This window comes from Gymnogyps californianus, chromosome 2, assembly GCF_018139145.2.
Source record: "Gymnogyps californianus isolate 813 chromosome 2, ASM1813914v2, whole genome shotgun sequence".
Lineage (NCBI taxonomy): Eukaryota > Metazoa > Chordata > Aves > Accipitriformes > Cathartidae > Gymnogyps > Gymnogyps californianus.
The window spans coordinates 79,086,280-79,112,674 of NC_059472.1; the positions used below are offsets into that span (position 1 = coordinate 79,086,280).

At 38.7% G+C, this 26,395-nt stretch overlaps 1 protein-coding gene across 3 annotated transcripts in view; it reads left to right on the top strand.

The window, feature by feature from the left end:
- Positions 1-513: 513 nt before the first annotated feature.
- Positions 514-26,395, top strand: part of MARCHF6 (membrane associated ring-CH-type finger 6) — a 57,328-nt gene continuing 31,446 nt past the window's right edge. Inside the window, exons 1-8 of one of the 3 annotated variants that reach the window (XM_050890713.1) lie at positions 514-532; positions 5,427-5,523; positions 6,389-6,462; positions 16,255-16,398; positions 20,629-20,701; positions 23,327-23,495; positions 24,940-25,126; positions 25,431-25,492. In XM_050890713.1, the coding sequence (XP_050746670.1) occupies positions 514-532; positions 5,427-5,523; positions 6,389-6,462; positions 16,255-16,398; positions 20,629-20,701; positions 23,327-23,495; positions 24,940-25,126; positions 25,431-25,492 (825 nt within the window). Of the gene's footprint in view, positions 533-5,410; positions 5,524-6,388; positions 6,463-16,254; positions 16,399-20,628; positions 20,702-23,326; positions 23,496-24,933; positions 25,127-25,430; positions 25,493-26,395 lie in introns of those variants that run through there. The other 2 variants (XM_050890714.1, XM_050890712.1) reach the window with 2 other exon arrangements.

Below are 26,395 nucleotides of genomic sequence, written 5' to 3' on the forward strand. Positions count from 1 at the left end.
ACCTCGACTATGAATGCGGTGTCTCTCTTTGGTTTGGGGTAGAATTTAGAATCGGTTTTCGCTGCGTTTTGTCCCACTTCCGTGCTCTTCCCGGCACAGCCGCGGCCCAGAGTGCGCCTCCATGGCCACCGACCGCCCTGTCCCGCTCGCCCTTCGCCGCCCTGACCCCCGCCTCCTGCACGCTCCCGCCCGCAGAGGCAGGGCCAGCCGCTGCCGCAGGGGGCAGTAACACAGCAGCGACCATCGCGCTGCCAGCCTGAACGCCGGGCGGCCCGCCCCTCCAGCCCGCCCCGGCACCGGGTAACCCGGCCCGGCCCGCCGCCCCGCAGGGGCCCCCGCTGCCGGGCCTCCCGGCACCGCCACCCCCGCCAGGCGGCGCCCGCGGCGACAGCGGCGCTCTAGCCCTGCCGGCTCGGTGGTGCGGTCTCTACGGTGCCCGCACCGCTTATCCGCGCGGCCCCGCCCCCCGCGGTCACACCACTCGCTCGGCCGGCGCTGCGTCAGCCAGACAAGATGGAGACCGCGGAGGAAGGTACCGCGCTCGCTCTGCGCCCGCCGCTAGCCCCCTCCTCCCCCCCCCCCTCCCCCGGTCGAGCGGAGACTCTGCCCGTGCTGCCTCGAAGGGTGGAGGCGGCGTCACTGGGCCCGGTAGCCGCTGGGCAGGCCGGGGGCTGTTTATGCCCGGAGGGGCTTCGCGTACCGGGGCTGCAGGTGCCTGAGCCGCCCCCCCTCCCCCCGCGCCCCGCCCCTCCTCTACCGGGCCCGCTGGCCTGCGGGGGGGGGGGGGTGGGGGTGGGGGAGCGTCGCGCGCGCGGGCTGGTGCGCACGCGGGTGCCCCTTACATAACTGCGGCCGTTGGGAGCCGGGCGCTGCGTGGGGGGTGGGGGAGGGGAGGGCGGTGCTGTGGTAACACCCCGGCGCGGGGCTGGCCGTTACCGGTGCTCGCCCCGGCCGCCTCGGGCGGCGGGGACCCGCTGGCGGCTTCCACCGGCTACGTTCTTTTCCGGCTGGGGCTTTGCTGGGGGGGGAGTGGGGGGCTCGGGGGCGGGTTAGAGGTTTTGTGAAAGGAAATCCCGGCGCGGAAAGCAGAAGCCGGGGTGCTTACGCTGGGGCGGCGTAAGAGGCCGTGAGAAAGGGGCTGCCCCGAGTCGTGCAAAATCCTCCCCGGGTCCGGTTTTGTCTTGGCCGGCAGACGCTGTCATACCCGGTCCTGTAACTTGGCGAGTTTTAAATTTCCGCTTTCAGCTGAACAGTAATCGCAGCTTTAGCTGCTGCTGCTTCTTTTGCAAGGCTAACTTTGTCACGTATGCTGGAAGATCTATTTGAAAAATTGAAATAGTAAAATGATGCAGGAGTTGGCATGTTTCTCTGTCTCTTCTACAAGAGACTAATAGATAGTAACTTGCCTCATTTTTAAAAAGAAGTTGTCAAAGAGATCATAGTCGTGTTTTTTAATGTGTAGTTTCCATTTTTAAGGGTATTGCTTTACTTGAGATCAAATGTGGTTATGTTTTGTCAGCACGTTTGCTCTGCTCAGATAACGTTGAGGAACTATGTAGTTCAAGCTGATAATGCAGAACTTTCATAAACCAGGACTTCACATTGTAGTGTAAACCAAAATAAATAAAGGATGTGTGTTGTGCTATGTTTCTTGCAGTATTTGAGCTTTGTTTGTCATCTTAAGCAATAACTACAAATATATATTACAGTAACAAGACAGATCCAAGGGTAGTGTTTTGTGTCTTGGCTTTTGTTACTTTGGCATCGTTTTGAATGTAGCTTTTTATCTAGTGGCACTTGATTTTCCAGCTTGAGAGGATTAAAAAGAAAAAAGCCTGGAAAAACGTGAAACACCGGATGAAATAAGACAGCACCTTTGTAGAAATGTCCCTTGGGTTGTGCTGTAGACATGTTTAGTACTTGTGAAAACAGATGGTTTGTCAAAATGTTAGTGTTTTTAAAATCTGACAGCTTTTAAAACTGCTTGCTGCAACTCTGTCATGTCTCTGTAGACCAACAGTTACTTACACTGATGAAATTAACAAAGTGAAACTTTGATTGTTTGGCCTCTGTTTGCCCAGAAAACCTGGATTATTTCACACTGTGAAATGGGTACTCAGAAATGACCAGCTGAGTTCCCACCGCTCCAGTAGCTGGTAAATCCATCTCGGTGGATTTAATTCAAACAGCATAGTTGATAATTTGTTACAGGCTGTTAACAGCAGTAGTCTTTGATCATACCTGCTTTTACAGGAGTTAAGTAGGTGAACAGAGAGGTGAGGAACAGAAAGAAGAGGGGGCTGTTAGTTACATCCTAAGGCATTGTCTTCTTTAACTAAACCTTCATGTTAAACTCTGCACTTGGAATTTGGACTTTTCTGATTTGTTTTTTTATATATATATATATAAACACACACACGCACAAACACATACACATGTAGCCTTAGATATTACATTGTAGTCTTATCAATGTTACCTTAGCCTTAGATATTATATTGTAGTCTTATCAGTGTTACCCTCAAAAGCTCTGAGTAGTAGGATGAAAGTAACTAGTCTATATACTCACTTTCCATAAATACCACTAGAATGTTACAACTTCTACAGTTTCAAACTTCAGTTCCCACTATTAGAATTTCACGACCCTTGCCAGAACGCTGAAGAGACTTCCCAAGGTTAGAAAGCTTTAAACACTAGTAGCAGAAAAGACTGCGTTAGTGCCTTAAGGAAGAGGAAATCTGTGCTCTAATATTATTGTGTGCCTGAACTGCTGCTGCAAAGCGTCAGATGGACTTCCCTAACTATTGATAGCCCATTAACGATTTTATGGCCATTGTGTTTCTGATGGGCTTCCTGCTTGACTGAATTGTATTGTGGAGCTAGAAAACTTAACTGGATGGTGAGAGCTCAGATAAGAGAGGCAGTTTAGGGTAATGACAGACCGAAGTGGCAGCTTCTTCACCTCAGAATGAACGTGAGAGTTGCATCTCTGTAGCACCTGAAAGCACCAGATACCAGGTTTTGCTGATGAGAGGTACTTCTGTTTCTTTCTAGTTAAATCAGTTTGTTGCTAAATAACATAATCTTCGCTTTTGGATACTACATTGGTGAACATTCAGTTAGAGAGGTGATAGGCAGAGAATCATTCTCTGGGGGAACAAAAAAGAACTCTAACACCCAAGGTCATTCTTTCCAAAACACATGCATGAAGAACAGGATGCAAAGTGTGTGTGTAAGTAGAAAAATAGTGTCTGTTACACAGTGGAATTCCGTCTGAACATGACAGTAGGTCATAAGGTGCATAGCTTTATATGTTAACCCTCAGCAGAGTTTATTGATTTGAAGCTATGGGCTGCTTGGCAGTCCAGATTGTTACACTCATAATATATTTATTTGGATTTATAAAACAAGTAGGAATATCTAGAAATTCTTCTAGCCTTTGAAAAAATAAAATTTAGGTTTAACTTATTTTAGTAAGCTAACAGAGGAAATCCTTTTCCAAATAAAGAATTCATTTGCTTTCAGTAAGGCAAATTATGTTTTTTCCCCAACAGTCTTGAGAATAAGTGAACAGTCTGCTGTGAAAGCCAGTGGACCATTAAAGAGTGGGTTCAGAGAGCTATGGGGGTCTTTCAGAGAACAGCGTGCTTTTAACTTGCTTTCTTTGGTGCCAGAGAGTATTCTTAAAGCAGCGGTTTCACATCCTGTCTCTCTTGCTTGCTGTAGTGCTTGTCTGACCCTTTATGAGGCTGATACAGCGTACAAAGTTGTCAGCTTACTGTAGTGAAATAGCTCTGTTTGAAAGAATGCTGGAGGAAGGTGGGCAGGCCACAGCTAGTGGGTAGGTCCTGCCTGTTGGTTGAAGAGACCTGTCCTGTGCAGCCATCTGGAAATACTCTCTATGATAAAAGAACCATTTGTTAGGTCAAGTAGCGGTTCTGGTCATACTTGTTGGCAAAGAAACCAGGGGCTCTTGATGTTTGCAGCGATATGTCATTGATCGATATGGCTGTGATGGAAGTACTCTTTATGTCTCTGTAGCATCACTGATGTGGTATTGAATACGTTTCTATTAATTCTAGGTTTTTGGCCTGCATGAATGAATTCAAATCTTTCTTTTATAGATGGAAAATTATTTTTCTTTGGAATCACTTGAATTCATATACTTTATATGTAGAAACTGTTCTAATACTGTGCAAACTATGGATATGGTCATATTGTGACGTCTTTGTAGAAGAACATTCATATTTTAATGTTTGGTACCTTTTGGAGCTTCTTGTGGAAAAACATTAACTTTTGGAGATTTCAACCAAGAACAGAGATAGGTGATTCAGACTTGAAATTGCATATTTTCAGTATTCTTACATCAGTACTTTAAGTTGGTATTTTCCTAACAAATATCTCTGATGTGTATCTGTTATACTCTTGCAGCTTTGCTGAATGGTAGTTGATAGAGAAATAATTAACAAAAGAGAAAATCCTAAACTTAAATCTTCTATAAAAATGGATGTTTTATGTTCATTTCCTTAATAGAAGTAAAAGGACAAGTAAAGGGAAGATAACATGCATCTGTCAATAAGCGAATAAAATACTTGATTTTTATTTATATTTAGTTGTGTGTTTAAATGCTCTGGATAACCAAATGGTATTAAAATAGACATCTGTTCTTTAGAGGGAGAGGTTTACACTCACTTCTTTGTCCACAAAACATCTTGCAATCTTTAGTTGTAAGAAAATGTCAAAAATAGAGAATAAAGAGGGTGCGGGACCTATTGGAATATTATTGAAATTGAAATTACAAAATAGAGAATGTCTTTCCTCTTGTGACTGAACTGTAGACTAAGTGGATGGCCTTATTCAACTCAGGTAGCAAACTCACAAAATACCTATTTCTGTTTATTATGATGGGTTTTTTTCCCCCTTTCATCAAGAGCACCAAGGAACATCTGTTTTAGGTTCAAGAGTAGCAAATGGCCTGTTTAAGTCATTGTTAGAAATTAGTAAATCTCTTCTGCTCAGCCTCCATTTAACTTGTTCAAAACTCAGATGGAATTTTTCCATTTCAAAGTCTCCACTTTCAGGAAGATTATCCTTGACAATCTATATGTTGTTTTAGTGATAACTTTTTTAGGGAAAGAGCACCTCTGCATGTAGTTTTACTGTGTCTATTTCCTAGAAATCTTAAAAATATAATAAGACATGTTTTGGGTTTTTTATAACATGATCAGGCAGATAACATTCTTGTTTTTCTGGTGATCTCTCAGTCGTCATGTCTTGCATCAGATGAAATCTGTCTTTCATCCTCTGTCAATTTATTCTGGCTTCATTTTGCTACATGCCAAACTTTCTAGAATTTAATTGTATAATTTGTCTTGTAAATTTGAGTTCTTTAAGCAGTAGTGTAATAAGCTTTATGTCCTTGTCAGCAGATATATGCAGAGTCTGTCGGTCTGAAGGAACTCCTGAGAAACCGCTCTATCATCCGTGTGTGTGTACTGGCAGTATTAAATTTATTCATCAGGAATGGTGAGTTCTGTGTTTATGGGTTTTTTAATTTTTTTTTTAATAAAACATGTTAACGTGTTTCTAAAAACAATACTTCCTAAGTCTTCAGGTTAACTAGTAAGAAAATCCAGTTTTCAGTGGAAATGTGTTAGGGGTTTTGATGTTTTTTACATGATGGTTCATTACAGTTCATAAAGAATTTAGTAATTATATATGAAAAGAAAGTACTCATAATTGTTTGTGTTTAGGACTACAGTTCTGCTCATATGTCAGCTTTATGAAAATTAGGCAGAAAAATTAGTATGTTGGGGCTTTTTCTGTCCACTTATAGTTGTGAATAAAAAGAACATCTAACCTCATAGCAAGAAATAAAAATACCCTAGTACTTTTTGGTCGTTTTGAGGTGCGTGTTGGATCAGGGAAATGCTAAAGTGAAAACTGTAATTCTGGTCTATAGGACACGTTCCTTTTGATGCTATTTTAATAGCCATTCTTTCACAAATACAACAGTTCTAAATCTTAGCTGTGTGCATATATGTGTTATATCTTGAAAAGGATTGGTGTCACTAATGGGTGTCCATGTCAGGATATATGCTTTTGAGTTATTAGCCTTTTCAATAACGTACTCAAAGAATGTACTTTATCAGTAATGTAAGTGATGTAATTAAAGAGTTGCTATTACTCATAGTCAGCTTATGTTTTTTACTTTTTGAAACTTACTTGATGGCCTAAATGGACTTAATAAACATGCTAATTTAAGTCCTGACTGATAGTACCAATATCCTGATTTATGTTTGGAAACAGAGAAGTGGTGTGTTTTCCTTAATGGAGGGATAAGGTGGAGAGATACAATAGCGTGTATTAATATGATCACCTTTTATTGCAGCTTAGTTCAGTGGCTTAAACACAGCAGAAAAGAATACTGTGAATTATGTAAGCACAGATTTGCTTTCACACCAAGTAAGTATGTTTTACTGCTCCTATTTTTTCAGAATTTATTTTCTTTTTTTCTCTTGGTATGTATGAAGTGATTACTTTTTCATTCAGCATGATAGATCCAAACTTGTGTTTTAACATTTATATTCTTGTTTGAATTGCAGTTCTTATTCCTATTATCGCAGGCTGCGTGAATTGTTTAAATAATGGATAATCTGGTTCTTTCATAATCTTACGTGAGCCATAAAAGAAGTATTACTCTGTACCTTTTCTGACTGCCTCAGTCCCATTCTTTTGTTGCCAACATTACAGCGTATGGCATGTTTTCAGCTTCATTGATAATTTTGAGTGTTTGGAAGTCTGAATGTTGAGGTGAAACCACAGCAAAATTTGAATTTGAAAACCAGTTTTCAGTTACCTTTGAACTATCCACCTGCAATGCTACGACATGACTTCTGTCAGTTTCAGGTCAAATGATCCTGACAGGTAATACAAATGATAATTATTCCACTTGCATTTCAGTCAAGATACAGCAACTACCTAGTATTACATCGCCTTTTATGTTAGATTCAACTAAATAAGTTAGGCAACTTATGGTGAAGAATGACTGTGTCTTTATATAGTTCCCAGATGATTCTTAATTACATTTTAACAGATAGTAGTGAAAATAAGTGAGGTCCTTTGGTTTGGTGGCAGGCTAGGCTCATTATTTAGTATTGCCAACTTATTACCTGTTGAACAGGTAAAGTGGTTCTTGTGCTATATATTTTTCTCATTAAGTTTATTTGTGCTGGTTTATTCTTTACAACTGCTGAGCTCGGTTATTCATGATGCAGATATGTAATTTAATTTTTTTTTTTAAACTGACAAGTATCTGCACTGTAGAAGCTGTCCTGAGTTGGGAAAGATGATGAGGTTTGACTATTTTAGGTGTGTGGTACAATCAAAATCAAAGCTCCTTTTCAGGGTAGCTCATCCCAGTTTAGAAGGATAGAGTGCTCATCCCATTTCCTGCTCCCCTCTCACCTTTTTTGGTTTTTTACTAGTTTTGTACATTGGTAGAGAAAACTGAGGCTAAGGAGCCAGGTGGTTTAGTTCATGTATTTTCTGTTCCAAAAATCCTTTAATCCACCTTCCTTCTGTATATGGAACCTCAGAATTTTCCATTTCTGCCAACAATTAATTAAACACATTAGACCATTTTTTAAATGATCAGCAGTGAAATGTACAATATTAACTCTGTCTTACTACTGTGAGGAGAACAGCATGTTTTATGTTGGTCACAGCAATGCTTTCAGGTTATTCTTTTTAAATACTAGAGAGACCTGTATAAGAAATGTAAGAGAGATGTCATCTGCTTGCAGGTTTTATTTGTTAAACATTTTTATAAAGGCATTGTATTGCTTCTGTTTGGAAGGTTTGCAAATTAAGAGTGATCCCCAGTTGTGGAGCTCCCTACAAGCTAATTAGCCACTTTCAAAATTGCATTCTGCTACTAGGTCCTGTACAGAATTTAGTGTGCAAGACCAGAAAACTGCATTTCGGTGATTTACTAGTTGTTAAAAAGAAAGAAGACTTTCTAGTTTTGTGTGAAAAAAAGACAGAAGTGTATAGTGTTTTCCTTAGGGTATAGAAAAAAGAGGATGAGAAGTTCTGAATGAAATGCACTTTATATGTGTGTTACTATTGATACTAGAAAGCTTATTCACTGCCCTTATCAACAGAGGTGTTCGTGCAGAAGTTTAATCCTTGACTGACATAGCCGTTACCAGCACAGCTTGTAATGTAGCTGCAGATTACGGACACGTGAGAAAACATAATTGAATTACTGTGGCTTAACAAGTTACCATTTGTCATAGGAGCCTTCAAGTTGGTAATAAGTGAACCTCTTTCTTCCCCATGTAATAGAGTACTTCCTCCACGTTCAGCCTCTAGCAAAGGTCTACTTATCTTCCTGTCACACGCTGGCCACTCCCCACACTGAGCACCGTCCGCTGATAATGTTTTCTTCTTGGCTTTCCGCATTGCGCAGTGTGCTTTTTCTCTACCAGGCTGCACACACTGGTAGCATATGTCAGGTACCTAGCACAGATTCCTCCAGCGCTCTCTACCCAGCGTGTCTTGTTTCATTGTTTCCCTTGCACCCAATGCTCATGCAGTTAAGGTTTCCTTAGTTTCTCTTATCCCTCTTTATTTGGAGGATAATGTGGATGTCCAGTCTGGAAGCTGGATCTGCTTGTGGGAGCTGGGAAAGAGTCACAGGTACTGGAGAGAGAATGATAAGGCAGAGATGGGATTGGTGTATATGCCAGTCATCCAAAACGAAGTTGAATCTGGCCTGTAACCGTGCCAGGTTTAAAGCACTTTCGGATAAGTTAATTCACCATGGGATGTGGTCAAATAAACGCATGTACATAATTAGTATCTGTGCTTCAGTGGACAGGCACTAAGGTGAGAATAATAGTGCAGTAGTACCAGCAACTCCTCTTTTAGTTTAGCTCGGTTCGCTTGTTAAGGCTGTTGCTGTCATTCTGTCAAAAATGCTCCTTTGCTAGTATAACTTTTTGTGTATGAAGTACTCGTAAAATATTCCTAGTGCATATATTCTTTAAGTCCTTTACTATCTTTAAGTTCTGTAACATCTTGTGACTTTAGCACCTAAACTGCTAGGTTAGTTACTGTTTGGAAGGAAGGAAGGAAAGAGTAGAAGGTTCAACTTGCGTCTTGGCAGCAGTACAAAGGAACTGATTTTTCTTTTGAATAATAGCATCATTCTCTAAAAATGTTTAGTCATGTAGGCAAATGACTCAATTTTCAAATGTGCACTTTGAAGCTAAATTTTGTGTTTTAAAATTCATTCCTTTTCTGCAGTTCTTCAAGTTATGAATTAATACAACTATTTAAAAAAAAAGTAGCTTTGGACTTTTTTGAATTATGTCAAGGTGCTTGTTCATTTTTAACTTGTACGTTTTCTTTCTCAGTTTTTAAAGAGCAACTACTCTATAGTCTTCTCCTCCCCACACATGCACTTTCCTTTGTCATGTGCTAGGATGCACTTTTCTTGATGTCACACTAAACATTCATAAGCACTGACCCATGAAAGGTGAGGCTGTATTTCCCATGAGAAGATAGTTTTCAAAACTTCGTTTTTTTGTAGAAGGTAACATTAACATAAATTTCTTCAAAAATACAAATACGGAAGTAGACTAGCCTGATCTTTGGCTGGAGATAGGGATGGGTTCATTCCTCTGCTTCCTAAGCAGCTGCATTGCTGGTAATTGATCAATACGATGTCACAAGCTTATTTAATACAAAGATTGTAAAATGGAAGGAAGACATGTCGGTAGGATATTCTTCAGTTTATGAATTATTAGAATCTGAAATAAGCTTTTGATTTATGCATGCAAAGTTACTAATTCAAGGCTTGCATGCACTTGGACCGCACTGTTTGTATTGTAATCCTGGTTTGTTACTCTTCTTCCTCTTTCTTGTTGTTTGCCACCTTTGTTCACATGTAACTGTTAATATGAAAGTTTGTTGGATCAGGAATTATTTGTTCCTATGAATCATTTGGATTGATTGAGCTCCTAAGCTATCCTATAGTACATTGAGATTCTCCATGTTAAATACTTAAGGTGGGTTTTGGTTTTTTTAATTAATCCATAAACCTTGATACTTTTTCGATCATCTTAAAACCTTCCAGATGTGACTAGCATATCCAGCTTAATGTGAAAGAGTTCATGGTTCATAGACTTTAAGGCAAAGAAAAATGAGTATCACTCTGACATAATTGTAAAATATTGACTTATATATTCATATTTTTAAGTAACTTGTGCAAAAACTATCACTTAGTAACTGCATGTTGTTTGTAGTAGCACTGAATTTACTAAGTTCCAGACTTTTGGATCTTTAATTTTGTACAAAATGATCTGTAAGAAGCTATGTAATTATAGTAAAATGAGTGACCCATTTTCTTGGGCTCATCATTCAAAGTAATTAAGATTTTATTGAACGACATAATGGGCTAATTTTTTTATCTGTTCATTTTGACAAACCTTAACACAGTGGTCCATATCTTCACCATTTCTAGAAAGTCTAGTTTGGAAAAACGTAAGCTTCTGAAACGAAATACTACATGCTGGCACAGAATTCAACATGTCTGCTGCCAGCTCCAGGGTGTGGAGTAAACATGCAGTTGAGATGCATATGAGTGTCATTTTGTATGTTTTGTTAGACCCGTGGCTTGCACGAGAAGGGGTGGTGTTTTTCTCCTTTTACCTTAGCAGTCTGGAGCAAAGTCTGTGTATGTCTCGAGTGTAAAACGTAGAAACATAGAATGGTTTGGGTTGGAAGGGTCTTTTGAAGATCATCTAGTCCAACCTAAAGAATAACTTACAACCCGTGTTTTACCAAACTAGTGGTTTAACCCATGAGCTATAAAACGCACAGTTTTATACTTATGAGTTATATAGTCTTAATTCGTGATTAGTGCACAAGGATGATTGAGGTGGCATATAAATGGCTTGCAAGTGTAATAGTAAATAGAAAATCTATGGGTAAGAGGGCTGTAAGTGTGGAGAGTCTATGAAGTAGGCTAAATGACAGTTTTACCTAATCAAAGAAAGATGTCTTGCTTTCTTCCACACCTAGGCATGCACCTGTTTAGGTTATGGGCAAATAAATAGGCTGACTTGGATGGGGAAAGAGTGAGAAATGAAATAGGATACAGTTGCATTGTGACAGCTGTGGAGAAAAATAAGGCTATTAAAAAAATTTGGGCCTTCATAATAAATAGTGGTAGGGGTTTTCTGATGCAGCATATGTCAGAGGGCTGTTGCTTTTCTAGTGTCTTTCGGAAGCTCTGCTTCCCTCAGTGAAAAGTAAGATGATACACTATAGGAAGGGACTCATGGGAGGCATGAAATCTGTAGGTATAACATAAATAACGTAACTGGGGAAATATATTTAGGATCTTTATTTCCTTCTAGGGGAAAGATTTGCGTTTTCAAAATGCTACTGGCCAGTAACATGAAAACTACGGATAACTTTCTGTTGTATTTTATACTAGTTCATAATGATCATATATCTGACTTCTCTGCAGATGTTTGCATGCTTCAGAAAGTATCCACTTTTTACCTTGTGGTGGAACTTGCCATAAATGGGGGAGATAAACATATTTAAACCTGCACAACCTGTTCTGATTCATTGGGAGTAAGCCCTTAGGAGACAGAGAAAGTCTTGGACTGTTGCTTTGGGACCAGCTACACATTGCTGGTGATTCGTTGTGGCGGTGGGTTTGTACAGGGATTCTACTGCTGGTGTGGGACAGGAAAGAGGAGCAAGAGAATTTCGAGATTAGGAAGAGCCTGGTGTTCTCTCTGTATTGGTCATTTGTTTTTGTTGTGCAGCTGGCATTTATAACTGCAGAGAGTGCCAGTGCTCCTGATGTTGCTGCTTCTTTTTTTCTTCTTTTTTCATTTTTTAATACAAGCAACAAAAGTGAAGTCTGAAACTATCCAGGTTTGCTAATATTTATAATTATCATTACATATTACATTATCATGACAGAACATACAGGTATTCAAAAAGCCCCTGTTATTGCCCAGATATTACTCTCATGAGAGCTCCTTTCTGTACTGCCCATGTCATGACTAAATATCTCTCATATCTCCTTGCAAGGGAAATTGTGAGGGCAATATAGCTTTTGTTTGGATTAAGTTTTGGTACTTTGAAAAGATTGGGAAAGAGGTTAAATTGAAAGTGTTAGTTTGTTTTATTTCTTCATAAGTTTGGTGGGAATTACAGCATTCGGGTTCAGCAGATTGTCCCTCTTGTGTTTGTCAAAGTACAGTTGTGCGATGTTTGTACTAAATAGCTTCTGAGGAAATGGGAATGATGAGAGAGCTTCCTGTAATAAACTTAAAGGTATCACTTCGGTAGGCCAGAGCATTGGGAACTTCTTTTTTTTTCCCCACTTTCCTGTTCTGGAGTTTTTTTGTCAGCTGAAATCTGTTGACAAACTGTTTCCCTGAAGACTACTAATCATTATTGTTTGCTTTCTTCCTTATTTTTTCTAGGAAAAGGAAAATTTCTAAAGACAGCCTTGTGTTTTTCCTACCTTCTTTGTGTCAGTGTAATAGCAGATTTTTGTCCTGAGCTGTCTGCTTTGGAGAAGCAAAATTAATATTTGTGTTCCTGAAAAAGTTAGGCTTACGTGGGTGTCGTGGTTTAACCCCAGCCGGCAGCTAAGCACCACGCAGCCGCTTGCTCACTGCCCCCCCACCCCTGGAATGGGGGAGAGAATCAGGAAAAAAAACTCGTGAGTTGAGATAAAGACAGTTTAATAGGACAGAAAGGAATGAAAAACAATGATAATGATAATAATAATAATATGACAATAGCAATACTAAAAGAATTAAACTATACAAAGCAAGTGGTGCACAATGCAATTGCTCACCACTCGTTGACCGATGCCCAGTTAGTTCCCGAGCCGCGATCCCCCCTCCCAGTTAACTCCCCCCAGTTTATATACTGGGCATGATGTCATATGGTATGGAATAGCTCTTTGGCCAATTTGGGTCAGCTGTCCTGATGGTGTCCCCTCCCAGCTTCTTGTGCCCCTCCAGCCTTCTTGCTGCCTGGGCACGAGAAGCTGAAAAATCCTTGACTTAGTATAAACACTACTTAGCAACAACTAAAAACATCGGTGTGTTATCAACATTCTTTTCCTACTAAATCCAAAACACAGCACTATACCAGCTACTAGGAAGAAAATTAACTCTGTCCTAGCCGAAACCAGGACAGTGGGGCAGGGAAGGGTGGAACAAAAACCCACCCCCAGAAAACAACCAGCCAAACAAAAAAACCCCACCCAAATCTAGTATTCACAAGTAAAATAGCCGTTGTACTGCACAGGTGTGATCTGAGTATCCAAAAAGCTTTCTGGTAGTTTTCCCATGGCCTGGACAGCTCAAAGAAGTTGAACTAAAGCTGTGAAAGCTCACTCACACTCAGCCAAAGTCTGTTTGAATTGCATGTTGTAATAGCAAAAAACTATTGGTTTAACTGGCCTCTAGTAGAGAGATTTTTATTTGGAGGAACTGTGGTAAATAATGCAGGAAATTGGTTTCTCAAACGGAGTTAGGAAAGGTTACTGGGATGGGAATTAAGGGATGGAGGAAGGATGAGGAGGACAAGTGTGCGAAAGGGAATGAAGAGGATGTATACCATGATAGCAGGGGTCAAAGTCTCAGACCTCACAGTGGTAGTGGGGAGTGGATAAAAGGGGGTGGAATGTGGAGAGAAAATGGCAGTAAATGACTGACACAAGTAGTGGGATTAGCTTTGAAAATCACTGGCAGTAAGCTTCAGTGCTGCAGTGTACTTGCACACCAGGGCTTCCTGTTGTGCTAGGAATTTTTTTATTTCACCCACCCGAATGTTGTAGGACATAGAAGGGCTTTATCTTACCATCATGGTATAAAGCTTCTAGTGGTAGAAGCTTTATATATTTTCAGGTGTGACAAAGCAGAGGAAGAACAGCAGTCTTCCCCCTGCCCTGCCCCCAGCTCCTGAAATCATCAAAAGTCACCAAATTTTTAAAACTTGGGGGATGTAGCTTGTCTTCTCTGAGTAGTAGCTACATTGTGCATATATTTGAATGCTCAGTTGTAATCCTAAAGCCTTTAGAAAAATGAGTGTGTAGAGGTGCTAACATTCATAACTACTTCAGCTTTACTGAGTTACTATGGGCATCCTTTTTTACAATCCCCTGTGTGAGTGTTCAGTAATTCCTGAAAGATGCATTTTTTAAAAAAATGTTAAATCCTCCCCACTTCCCCCTAACAAATAAATAATTAATGCAAAGTTAGTGTTTTCCTTGTAGCCTCTGTTGCAGTTCCAAAGTGTTGATCAAAATATATTTTTTGAAAATGGAAAAAATAAGCCTCAAAGTATCTACTGAGTTCAATTTTGTCTGATACTGTAAATGTGTAACAAATATACTCTAGGTAGGTATTCTTTTAGTACCCTTAACAAAGGTCTGCTTGTCTTCTCTGATAATTTTCCAGAATGTTTTTCAGTGTGAGCTGAGAGATCATTAGTAAGTCTTCAGTTGGCATTTTCTATGGTACTACCAAATTGTATACTAAATCTGTTTCTGTAATAAGAAAATTGTAAATTAGTAGACAGTGTCAAAATATGTTTTTGTCCTGCTTTCAATTTACTGCTCTATGTTCTCACACTACACTTCCCTACTGTTATATTTTCAGTCCCTTTTTTTTTTTACGGATTCCAGTTCTTTGCCAGATACCTGACATCTAACAACCTTTGAAATTTAAAACCAGTTACTATTTGTCTTACGGTTACTGTTTTGTTGTTACTTTGTATCAAATATAATCCATGTATTGTTGAAATGCACCAAACTCTCCACATTATTTGGCTATTTCTGCATGTTGATACTGCTTTTCTATGTTCTTGAGTTCTCTTTACAATACAGAAACTTGGGGAAATATCCCTGGAGAGAAAAGAAGAGGTTTTTTTCTCCTGTAGAAGCTTCCTCTCTGAGATTAGTAAAAGGATGATTAGGAATGTAGGTAAAGGTAGCAGGGATGTTCATTAGAGAAAAGGGGGGATGCAGGTAGATTGCATGAAGCAGTATTTCTCAGACTTTTAAGTCAAAGGATTGTCCATGAGAGGGAAGGAAAAATTTTCTGTAGTAGTTCTTATAAAAATTGAGTTTCCTTATGTAGTTAAAAGTATGTGATGTTTTAAAAAATAGTCCATTAATTAAATGTGTTGAAGTCTTCAAGCTCAGCTGTTTCCAACATAACTGTTAAACATCTAGGCGCCAATGTCTTTGTGCAACTCCTAACTGTAGTTTATCTTCTTTATTCAAATCTGTTATTGATACTGTGCATTACCACTTCTTGGCATCCATGTAAATGTGTAGAAGCTAACTAAATGGAATGAAATTGTTAGAGATAGGTGTTTTCTAATTGTTTGCAAAAGAAACCCTGTCACTGTTTTTCTTGGCTTTTGAGTAGGGATGGGTTTATGTAATATATAGGTGTTGAATTTTAAAAGTCAAGAAAATTTGCTATTATGAAAATGTCTATACAGGCTCAGAGATTTGCATTATGTCCTGTAATAGGAGTGACCTTAGAAGAAACCTTGCATGGTATGAAATAGATATCTGTTGAAAGTAAAAGTCATTCTGTGTCTGTATTGTATTCAGTGTCTGTAGATACTTAATCAGTTCCCTTCAGTTTTCCTGTCTGTGTGGTGCTTTCATTTTGCTGTTTTTTTTTTTTTTTTTTTTTTTTGTGCTGTTGGATAGCAAGTGGAATCTAAATTATTTAGCACAAACAAATTGACAGTATGCAAAATTGCTAATTGCTCTTGTTCCTTGTGCTCTTTCCTTGAACTAGGTTTAGAAATAACAGACAGGGATATCTTTGAGGTAATGCTGAGTGGGAGGGGTACTGAATTTAGAATCTGCTTTTCCTTGCAGGCTTGAGCTTATTTTGAGATAATCAGAGTTTAAAGTTGATAAATAAAGCTATTACGAAAACTTCTCTAAGTCAAAAACTAGCATGGAGTTTATTCGTTTTCCCATTCCACTCAGTACACAATGTAACAAATGTGTCATGTGAAGTTTTTTTGTTATTTGTTTGGGGTCATCTCTTGGGAATTTATAAAATATGCTTATTCTTCTAGTAAGCTTTTGCCAAACACAAACATTTTGTAGTTGGCAGGACTTTTACATAAATGCTTCTTTAAAGGAAGAACTGTTTCATAAGTGCCTTTTCTACACAGTTTATTCCCCAGATATGCCTTCACGGCTCCCAATCCAAGACATCTTTGCTGGACTGGTTACGAGTATTGGCACAGCAATACGATACTGGTTTCATTACACACTTGTGGCCTTTGCATGGTTGGGAGTAGTACCTCTTACTGCATGTAAGTATTAATTTTTTGTACTGTAATACTCTTATACGCAGGAAAATATGCCACTTGCAGCAACAAAGGTTTGTGAGACCATTGTTGGTTTATTTTAAAAAAATAATCATAAATTCAAAGACATTATTTCACTTATTTTCACTCAGAAGTTCTAGCTACTTGACTCTTAAGCCTCTAATGCAATGCAGGAAGATGTTAAGAGATAGGAGAAAATGCATAAAAGGGCTTTTAAACTTCTTATTTCAATAAAATGCCTCTCTTCAATTATGTTCTTTAAAATCTACATGGAAGTTTTTATTTGATACCATTCATTACTATTAGGATAGAAGAAATGTCCTGTTTTTTCTAACCATCTATAAATGAAAGTGCAATTTTTTTAGCATGAAAAGTGAAATTCCTTTACAGTCATACATAAATTAATTAGTAAAGCTTCTCTTAAAAAGTCTTAAGCAAAGGCCTATAAGTAGTAAAGGAATTTAACAGAAAAAGAGAGTGCACATCTAAATTACTGTAGTATCCAGTTTGAAATTCACTTTTCAAATACAAATGGAAAGAGAACTATTGATGATCCAACAAGCTAAAAATATAGAGAAGATGAAAAAAGGCAAAAGGGATATAGTGTTCAGTCAAGGAAATGATTGGAAGTGCATCTATATAACAAACGGTTATATACCCCTTGAACAAAAGAGCAGGGAGCCAGTAAATGCATCTTCGTAGACAGTTTCTCAATATGTTCTGTGCTTTTATTTGTAGCTGACACTGGCTTAGTTTGAGAATAGCACAATACTGGCATCAGTTATAAAAGAGTGACCCTGTTTCTGCAGCCTGTCCTTCCTGTGCAAGAAAAAGAACTTTTCTGGGCATGGAGTGAAGAAGATTTACAAACTGCTCTGCATTAAAACTAAAAAATATTTCAGATTTCTTCATTGGATTTTTAGACGAATCTTGGTTTTCTACTGTTGTCTTTCAAAATGCAAATGTTGTACTCCTTTCTTACTAAAACTTCTGAAGGACAGCAAAATCATATTCAATAGATTAATTAAGGTAGTTATGTTTCATAACTGTCTGAAAACCTGATGCTGGCTCTTCAGTAATACTGAAATGTTACCAGAAGTCACCACTTACAACTTAGTTGTAGAAGACTTTTTTTTTTTTTACAAATGTAATTTTTGGTTTTTAATACTCATTTACTAAGCCAATGTAACTGACTTATGATTTTGATTTATGAGTGACTGTTTTTTTTACTTTGTCTTAATTTCTGTCTCTAACATTGCACACGTAGCCCTGTTTATGGATTTCTTTAAGAATTGATGTACTGTGCAGGGTAACATATTTGCACGGGAAGATATGCAACATGATAGAGCCATTCAATCTAACAAACCTTGAAAAATCCATTTACTTTTGAAATTTGTCAGGATCTGTCTCGTGGATGTCATTTTGTATAGGTCTTGTCTTCATATGTTAAATGCCTTGAATGTAATCTTTAATTTTCTGTAATATTTAAATACTTTTTAATGTAATCTTTTGCCTTCCCTGTTTGTCATATGGCTCACATAATTGTGTGTGGCTGGCTTCACAAGGAAGTATTCTTCTCATTATTTTGTATCTGGAAGAAAAAGATGCAGTGTAAAAAAACTTGTCAGACATACCAAAGGAGATGTATGGGTGAACAAACCTGTCTTCCAGATTAACATGCTAGTCATGCAGTTATTCCATTGTGGGATAAATTCTACTTTTTTTTTGGTAATTTCACTTCTTTATTGCATACCCATCTTATATAGCTGAGTAAAAGGAATTTATCTCTCTCTCTGCAGACCCTCAGCCTAATCCCAGCAGGCTCTGATATGCTGTTGCTATTCTGTTAGCACAAAGCATATTTGCATTAGTGGATGAAAAAAGCCAGTTCTACAATTTGCTATGATCTGTTCAGAGAAGTAGGATTAATTGGGCCAATTTAATTCAAAGTGGTTTTATTCTCTGTGATAATTGTATTTAGCTGCATGGTTCCTAGAGTGAAATACCAAGGTACCTGTACAGTACGTGGGGTAAGAAAGAGGTGTACACACTGAGTAAAGCGAATGTGTAACACTAAGTCAGTAGGAAATGCTAGAGTGGGAGTTGGGTTGTCTGAAGCACTTCCTTTATCTCAAATTTTAGAAATCACTGTTCACACCCCGATATGGCACATGAATGTATTTTTCTGGAGTGATTCAGTTGCCATTTTTTTAAAAAAACAATTTAGCTGAAGAGAAATTGCAGAGATGTGTAATAGAACTAATTAAATTGGCATGAGGAAAGTATGAATGGAATTGCATATGTGAGCACCAGAAGAACCAGCAGAAGAAGGGCTAAAAGGAGTATTTGCTGTTTGCTGAAGAGCACTGTATATGTGATTTCATTCAAATCAAGAGGAAAAACAGACTAAAGATAAGGTGTCAAGAAGATGAAGAATGAGACTGGAGTTATAAGATATACAGATAAGGAAAACAGGAGAACTGTGAATTTTGCCTCAGACTCAAGAGGGATGAAACAAAACAATGAGGCGAAGATCCAAGATGGCATCCACTCATGAAGAGTATGAAAGGCAAGTCTAAAATCAGTTCATAAATGCCAATCAAGAAGAATCCAAGAGATATGATGAGGTTTTACTAGCTAGTGTCCTTTGTCTTCAGCGTTGTCCATAAATGATCCTGTCCAGACCACTTGGGCATACATGTCTTAGTGCTTGTATGAGAGTAAGAAAATGAAACCTGTGAGGAAAAATAGCTTGCTTAGAGATCAGTTTGCTTAGAGATTTTGTGTAATAAAATCCCTTTCCTATTCCATAAAATCTCACAATGAGTTTTGTTACATTGGTTTCCTACCAGTGTAGTGTAATCAGAAGTTATAAGGCTTGTGCTCTTTGAACTTTTCAGCCTGGCAGAGTTCACAGTGGTATCTTGCCCCGTTGAAGTTCCCTCACCATGTAGCTAGATGGTAGGCAGAGGCAAACTGTTGAAACTCACTGGCAGCAGAGGATCAGTGTCATCTTGCTAAATTTGATTCAGTGACTGTTTGATATAAAATGTGTAAGTAGTGCTGACTACAGTGAGACTGAACATTTTCACTAGATCAGCTACAGCCATTGTCTCTTTTGTGTTCTAACTTACGCTAGACCTTTTGAATTTTGTATTATTATTTTGTATTATTTTCTGTCCAATGTCAGAACTTCAGCAGGAGGGGTGGATTGCCCTGGGGATGTTAGTGTTAGCTTCCTCCAAGTGCTATATTATGTCTCATGTAAAAAGGGAGCCTAAACAGTAGACTTTTTGGGCATTTCTGGTGGATTGATTCATGAGAGATGTAGAAACATAAACGTTCTGTAAGTTCCAAACAGGTTTAACCAAGAGATGATAACTGAGCTGTCACAGAAGGTCTAGAACGTCTAGGTCGCAGAAACCATAGTGTGCCAGTATGTACTTGGGTACCTATGCCTGCCTAAAGGGTGGAATGAGAATCTTAATAATTGCATTTCTGGGTATAGGTACCTTAATTCTTCCCTCATCCTGTTCTGAGCATCTGTGTCATCCTCCTATGGATCTGAACCTAATTTTCTGAAGTAGGCTATACACACTGATAACCTACCTTAAAGATTATGTGACTGAAGAATCGTGGTAAAAAGCTAATATTAACTAGCATGAAGTATTAATCTATAAAACAATTATTTGAAATAGATAGTGAAATGGGGAGACTCCTTGCTACAAGATATTATAATACCAAAAGTTCAAAGTATGATGGAACAAATTAATGGGGGAAAAAATCCATCAAGGATTAATTAGCGCTGAGATATTATGACACAAGAACTGAGCTGCTTTGCGTGAAGGATATGAGAATGTACTGAGCAAATATTGCTGCAAGTGTCTTTAACCTCCTTCCATATTCTTCCTTAGGCATCCGTTGGCATCTCCAGTGCTGGAGACAGGTCTAGATGAATCTTGGGTCTAACCTAGTATGGCAGTTCTTACACTTTGAATGTGTACTTTATCAAGAATGTTCAGCAAAAATAAATACAGCTTTGTTCCATGTGGTTGTAAATGGCCTTGAGTTCTGTTAGTTCACTGAAAGTTGAGATTTTTTTCCTTGTCGTAAATTTAGTTAAGACACCAGGTGAAAAGAGGGTACCTATGGTCCTTTCCAAGTGAGGCTATAACCAAAATCAAATTTATACCACGCTTCTATTTCTTCATGCAGGTCGTATCTACAAGTGCTTGTTTACTGGCTCTGTGAGCTCACTACTGACACTGCCATTAGATATTCTGTCAACGTAAGTACTTAAACAGTTTGATACAAATAACTTTTCTAGTCAGATTACCGTGAAAATGGTTGCTTTGGAACTTAGTGTCCCTTTCTTCCAGTTATGCTTGTTATCTTCCATCATCTTATGTAAGCAGCTGCCTGTTACCCTTTGCATAATGAGATGTATGGCCAACAGTGTTACAGCAGAAATCATTTCACTTTGAAGTTCTGTTATTCAGGATCTTTGGAGATGGAAAGCTGACTTTACAAAATGGGCCCTCATTAATGAAGATCTGTATTTGATGTCAAGAAAACTTTACGGTGCAAAATTACACTTAATTGTCGTGGTTTAACCCCAGCAGCAACTAGGCACCACACAGCTGCTCACTCACTCTCCCCCCTGGTGGGATGGGGGAGAGAATCAGAAGGGTAAAAGTGAGAAAACTCGTGGGTTAAGATAAAGACAGCTTAATAGGGAAAGCAAAAGCCACGCACACAAGCAAAGCAAAACAAGGAATTCATTCACTACTTCCCATGGACAGGCAGGTGCTCAGCCATCCCTGGGAAAGCAGGGCTCCATTATGTGCAACAGTTACTTGGGAAGACAGACGCCATCACTCTAAATGTTCCCCCCCCTTCCTTCTTCTTCCCCCAGCTTTATATGCTGAGCATGACATCATATGGTATGGAATATCGCTTTGGTCAGTTGAGGTCAGCTGTCCCAGCTGTGTCCCCTCCCAACTTCTTGTGCACCCCCAGCCTCCTCGCTGGTGGGGTGGTGTGAGAAGCAGCAAAGGCCTTGACTCTGTGTAAGCACTGCTCAGCAGTAACGAAAACATCCCTGTGTTATCAACACTGTTTTCATCACAAATCCAAAACATAGCCCCATACTAGCTACTATGAACAAAATTAACTCCACCCCAGCAAAAACCAGCATAATAATTAAAAAAATTAATTTCCTACAGTTTAAATCAGATGCCACATAGTGGAATATTAATATATATTGCTAATAATATTAATGTCACATTCTGTTTACTTTGTAACATTTTTATATTTTGATTTAATTTTATCCATCCTGAGTCTCTTATGTGATAGGGATTATTTTTTTTTATCGGGTTACCTTCTAGCTGACACTTTGATTTTAATGCTTCAGTCACCATATGCGATTGAATATAGTCTATCTTTGTCTTTTTAAATCAGTTTTATTTAAAGAATCAGTAAATACCAACACAACAGAGTTTCAGGCAGGTTCTTACTTTTTTCATTATCTTGAACCTGAGGAACTGAAACTCAGTTTGAATAGAATCAGTTTCACGTCAACCAAATTTTGAATAAACGTCCTGTGCGGTTCAGCTAAGTCATCTCAGTTGGGCTATTTGATTTGAGACATCAGGTCATGTTATGTTTAATTAATTTTTATTAATGGAGAGAGATGCTCACTTGAGAGTAATAACAGTATTTTTCCTGTTATCTCCCGGTAAGCGTAGATTTTATTTTTATTTTTCTGAGAAGAATCTGAAACAACTGAACCTAGAGCACCTCTTCTCGTGTCTTTTACAGTCTAGAGAGAAAACAAAGGACTCAAGTATGTGTCAGATTTTAATGGCATGTGAAGCTGTGCTTTGACATGTATTTCTTTGACAGAGTCAATTTCAATAGCATCTTGTGTCATCTTTTCATTTTGGACTTCTTGTCCCCATGGTATTCACTGTGCTGTGCAGGCACAAGTGTTTCTGCAGCTGCATGGAGAGTCAGACTGATACTTCTTTGGGGATGGCAGAGTACTATGGTGGCATATTTCTTACTGTAAAGAATGTATTGTAGTTGGTTAGTTTTCTGAGCAAATTCACTGTGGTCAAGGAGTAGTGTAAGGGTGGAAACAAGTGAGAGGGGGCACCTGGAATTAGGGATGAGGGTTGCTTAAACCAATTTAAGTACCTGTTGCATTACATGAAACCCTAGTTTCAGTTGGCTAACTGATGTTTGTCGTGCTGCTGCTTTACAGCTATGTATGACTTGATAGATTAGGATTTTTAAAGTATAGAGGTAATATCTGGGGTAAAAGACTACCTGAAATGTAGAGCAGGCAAAGGCAAACCCTGCAGTTCCATTCTTTTAGTTGGGGTAGCTCAGCAGCTAAAATGTTTCAGTGGGCTGGATATTATGCATCTAGCCATTTAAACAGACCTTTTACTGCAGCAGATCATTTACTTAGCGACTATTGTGTTGCCTTTGCTATTCTTGAAGATTGTTTTTCCTGAACTACTCTCGAAGCTTTTCTTCATATTGAGTCAGATCCTGTTTTGCAGGAATATTTATGTTTAAACAGTAGTAATTTCACAAACCAAACCAGAGGGAAATAAAACCTTTTCCAGACGAGTGTTTATCTTGGCACTTAAAACCATTTGTACGCAGGTACATACAGCCTTCCTAAAAGAAACCTTCTTTGAACAGATTTTTTAAAATTAAATAAAAATTATGTCTAGATACTTTCTTCACCTAGACACATAAATCAATACAGCTTTTTGCACAAATACCAGTTTATTTGTTGATTTGGACTGGGAGGATCTGTTTGTGGTAGTTAATGACTAAGTTTAATCTTATTAGCAAAATATATTTGTAATTAATGTTTGGGTTTTTCTTTTTTTAACAGGGAGAACTTACTGGCTGACTGTTTGCAGGGCTGTTTTGTGGTAACATGCACTCTGTGTGCATTTATCAGCCTTGTTTGGTTACGTGAACAGATTGTCCATGGAGGAGCACCACAGTGGTTGGAACAAAATCAGCAACAGCCACTCAATGGCGTTGGTCAACAAAATGAGGTAAAACTTAACTGCTCAGTAGTTCATGATAAATTTAGAAAATGTGTTTTTGTGAATAAAATACATTATTGGAACCCAACAGTAATGTTATTTTACTGCAGGGTATCTTTATTTGCATGTTAGCAGAAGTTGAACATGTGTTCCTGTATAAACTCAGCGACACCACTGTTACGTTTTTGAAGTTCTGTAAAATGGAATGTTAATGGATTTGTTAAACTATAATTTTTGTAAGGTAACTTTAACATTGTTTAGATTCTTATGTCTGTATCTTTACACTTTTTTAAGATAATTTTGTGCCTATAAAGCTGAATTGTCAGCCATAGTCAATGAAGATGCAGCTTGCTTTTATTTTGCCTTTTTCATAAGTATTTTAGTAGTTCATGAGGTAACAATTCACTGTTCTCAAAGCAGTTGGAGGTTTTGTTGAAACCTCTGAAGTTGGAGCTTCTCTGCCCTTGCCCCACCCCCCAACACACACATATGCACCCCTTTAGTGCTTACAGGAGCCTCTTGGGCAGGAGAAGAGATCATAGAAGCAATACAGGCATAGGGGGGAAATAACTAAAATTTTGTTTTCTTCTGTAATAAATGTCAGTTTTTTAAAGACAGAGAGATCCTCAGCATGATGACTGACTGGAGTTGTCCTTGAATTATCGTCTTTCTAATATAATGATAATTTTCATAAGATCAGGAGAGTTCCCCTCTATTGAGCACTGGTGAGACCACATTTGGAGTGCTGTATCTAGTTCTAGGCTCCTCTGGTACACAAGAGACATGGACATACTGGAGTGAGTGCAGTGAAGAGCCAACAAAAATGGTTAAAGGACTGGAGCATCTGACATACAATGAGAGGTTGAGAGAGCGGAACTGTTCAGCCTGGAGATGAGAAGGCTCAGGGTGGACCTTATCAGTGTGTATAAATGCCTGATGGGAGGATGTAAGGAAGACAGAACCAGAATCTTCTTGGTAGTGTTGAGTGACAGGACAACAGGCAGTAGGCTCAAATTAAAATACAGGAAATTCCATTTGGGAGAAAAAAACCCCACAACCAAAAAAGCAGATGTGGGGTTTTTTTTGTTTTAAACTCTGTGATCAACTGCTGGAACAGGTTGCTCAGAGGTTGTGAAGTTTCCATCTCTGGAGTTACTCAAAAGCCAACTGGAAACAGCACTGAGCAACCTGCTGTAGCTGACCCTGCTTTGAGTGGGTGGGTTGACTAGATGATCTTTAGAGGCCCTTTCCAACATCCGCTACTCTATGAAGAAATCTGAATGTTTCTCTTCCTCTTCTAAAAGGTTTAGTGGTCCCAAATCTAATGCTTATCTAAAAAAATACGTTATTAACATTTTTTTAATACTGTTCATTTTTTCTATATACAGGATAAAAGTACAGAGAGAGGTTGATCAGTTTAACTGAATACTAAATCCTGTTTCTGCAGGCTCAGGCTGTTGTAAATGGAGGTGTTGAAAACGCTGTGCTTGATCAACCTGCTAACCCGGCTGCTGAGAATGTAGTTGTAGGTGAGAATCCTGAAATTCAAGAAGATCAAGTAGATGAAGAGGAGGAGGATAATGAAGATGAAGAAGATGCTGTAGTAGAAGATGCAGCAGATGCAAACAATGGAGCACAAGGTAACAGGTGACTCAAAACCGTAATGTTCTAGTTCTTTTTAAATACAAATGAAAGCATTGAAAATAGAACTGTCATAATTCAAGGAAGCTGTGTAAATTCCCCCTTCAGCTTAGTTATCTTGTTTTTTGCAAATTGTGTATTTCTTTTGAGTGCTGAAGCATTTGCTTGCTGAAAAGCTGTCAGCAGTTATGAGTTGAATGTTATGCACTTAAGTCTTTTTGTTCATTTAAAACATAGCACGGAGTGGTTACATCTTGTTTTGGGTGAGTCTAACAGCTGTAAAAATGGCCATTGTCTCCTCAGATGACATGAACTGGAATGCTTTGGAATGGGATCGAGCAGCAGAAGAACTTACTTGGGAGCGAGTGAGTAAGAATCATTTTCTTGAATTGAATAATTCAGATTCATACTTGAAATTATTTGTAGTATTGCTGTGTTAAAATCCATTTGGGATAGTTTTCACAGTAGACAATGGTATCCAAATCTATCAGTAAAACAAAATGTTATTGTGCTACTTATTGACTATCAAAAAGGCATTTCTTTGATTTGAAATATAGTAGCAGCTGAAAACACGTTTTAGCACAGACTTTCCTGAAGTCTTCAACTTGGTCAGGTTTAGAAATGAATTGCAGCTTGCATTGAGGATGCTAGGCCAGATCAGGAGCGCACAGGTGTTGCGTTATATATAGTAATGCTTAATTTCTGTATTCATGAAGGCATTAAACTAAAGAAAAGAGAGAACTGGAAATTTTGGTTAATTTACTTGATTTACGTATTTGCAAAAGACAAATGTATTTCTTAAAAAATGATGGAGCATTTTAATGTAACATTGCTTCTGTTTTGTTTATGGATCACAAATTCCATGATTAGAGCATGAGATGCATGTACATTGTAATCAGAGTAGCGTAGAGACTCAAGAACTAGTTTTTTGTAGCTGCGTTAGAAGTAGCCAACCTCTGAGCTCAAAGCTCAGCACATGCAGCAAAATCTCCCTGAAGGTAGATACAGCAGCTTCGTGTCATTTACCAGTGTCACTAGTGCCTATGGCAGACAGTTGTAAAGCTAGTCACTGTATTCCTAGGCTGTGTTATAGTTGTTGCCTTGGTTGCAGTGTAGTAGAACTATAGTTTTAATCATGAGGGACAGGCCTTGATCTTTGTTTTGTATCTAGTGAAAACTTCTTACTTTGTTTTGAAATATGTTTGGTGAAAAAGGGCATACATAAATTCAGACTTCTGAACCATTCTATTGTGTATCTCAAGACGAAA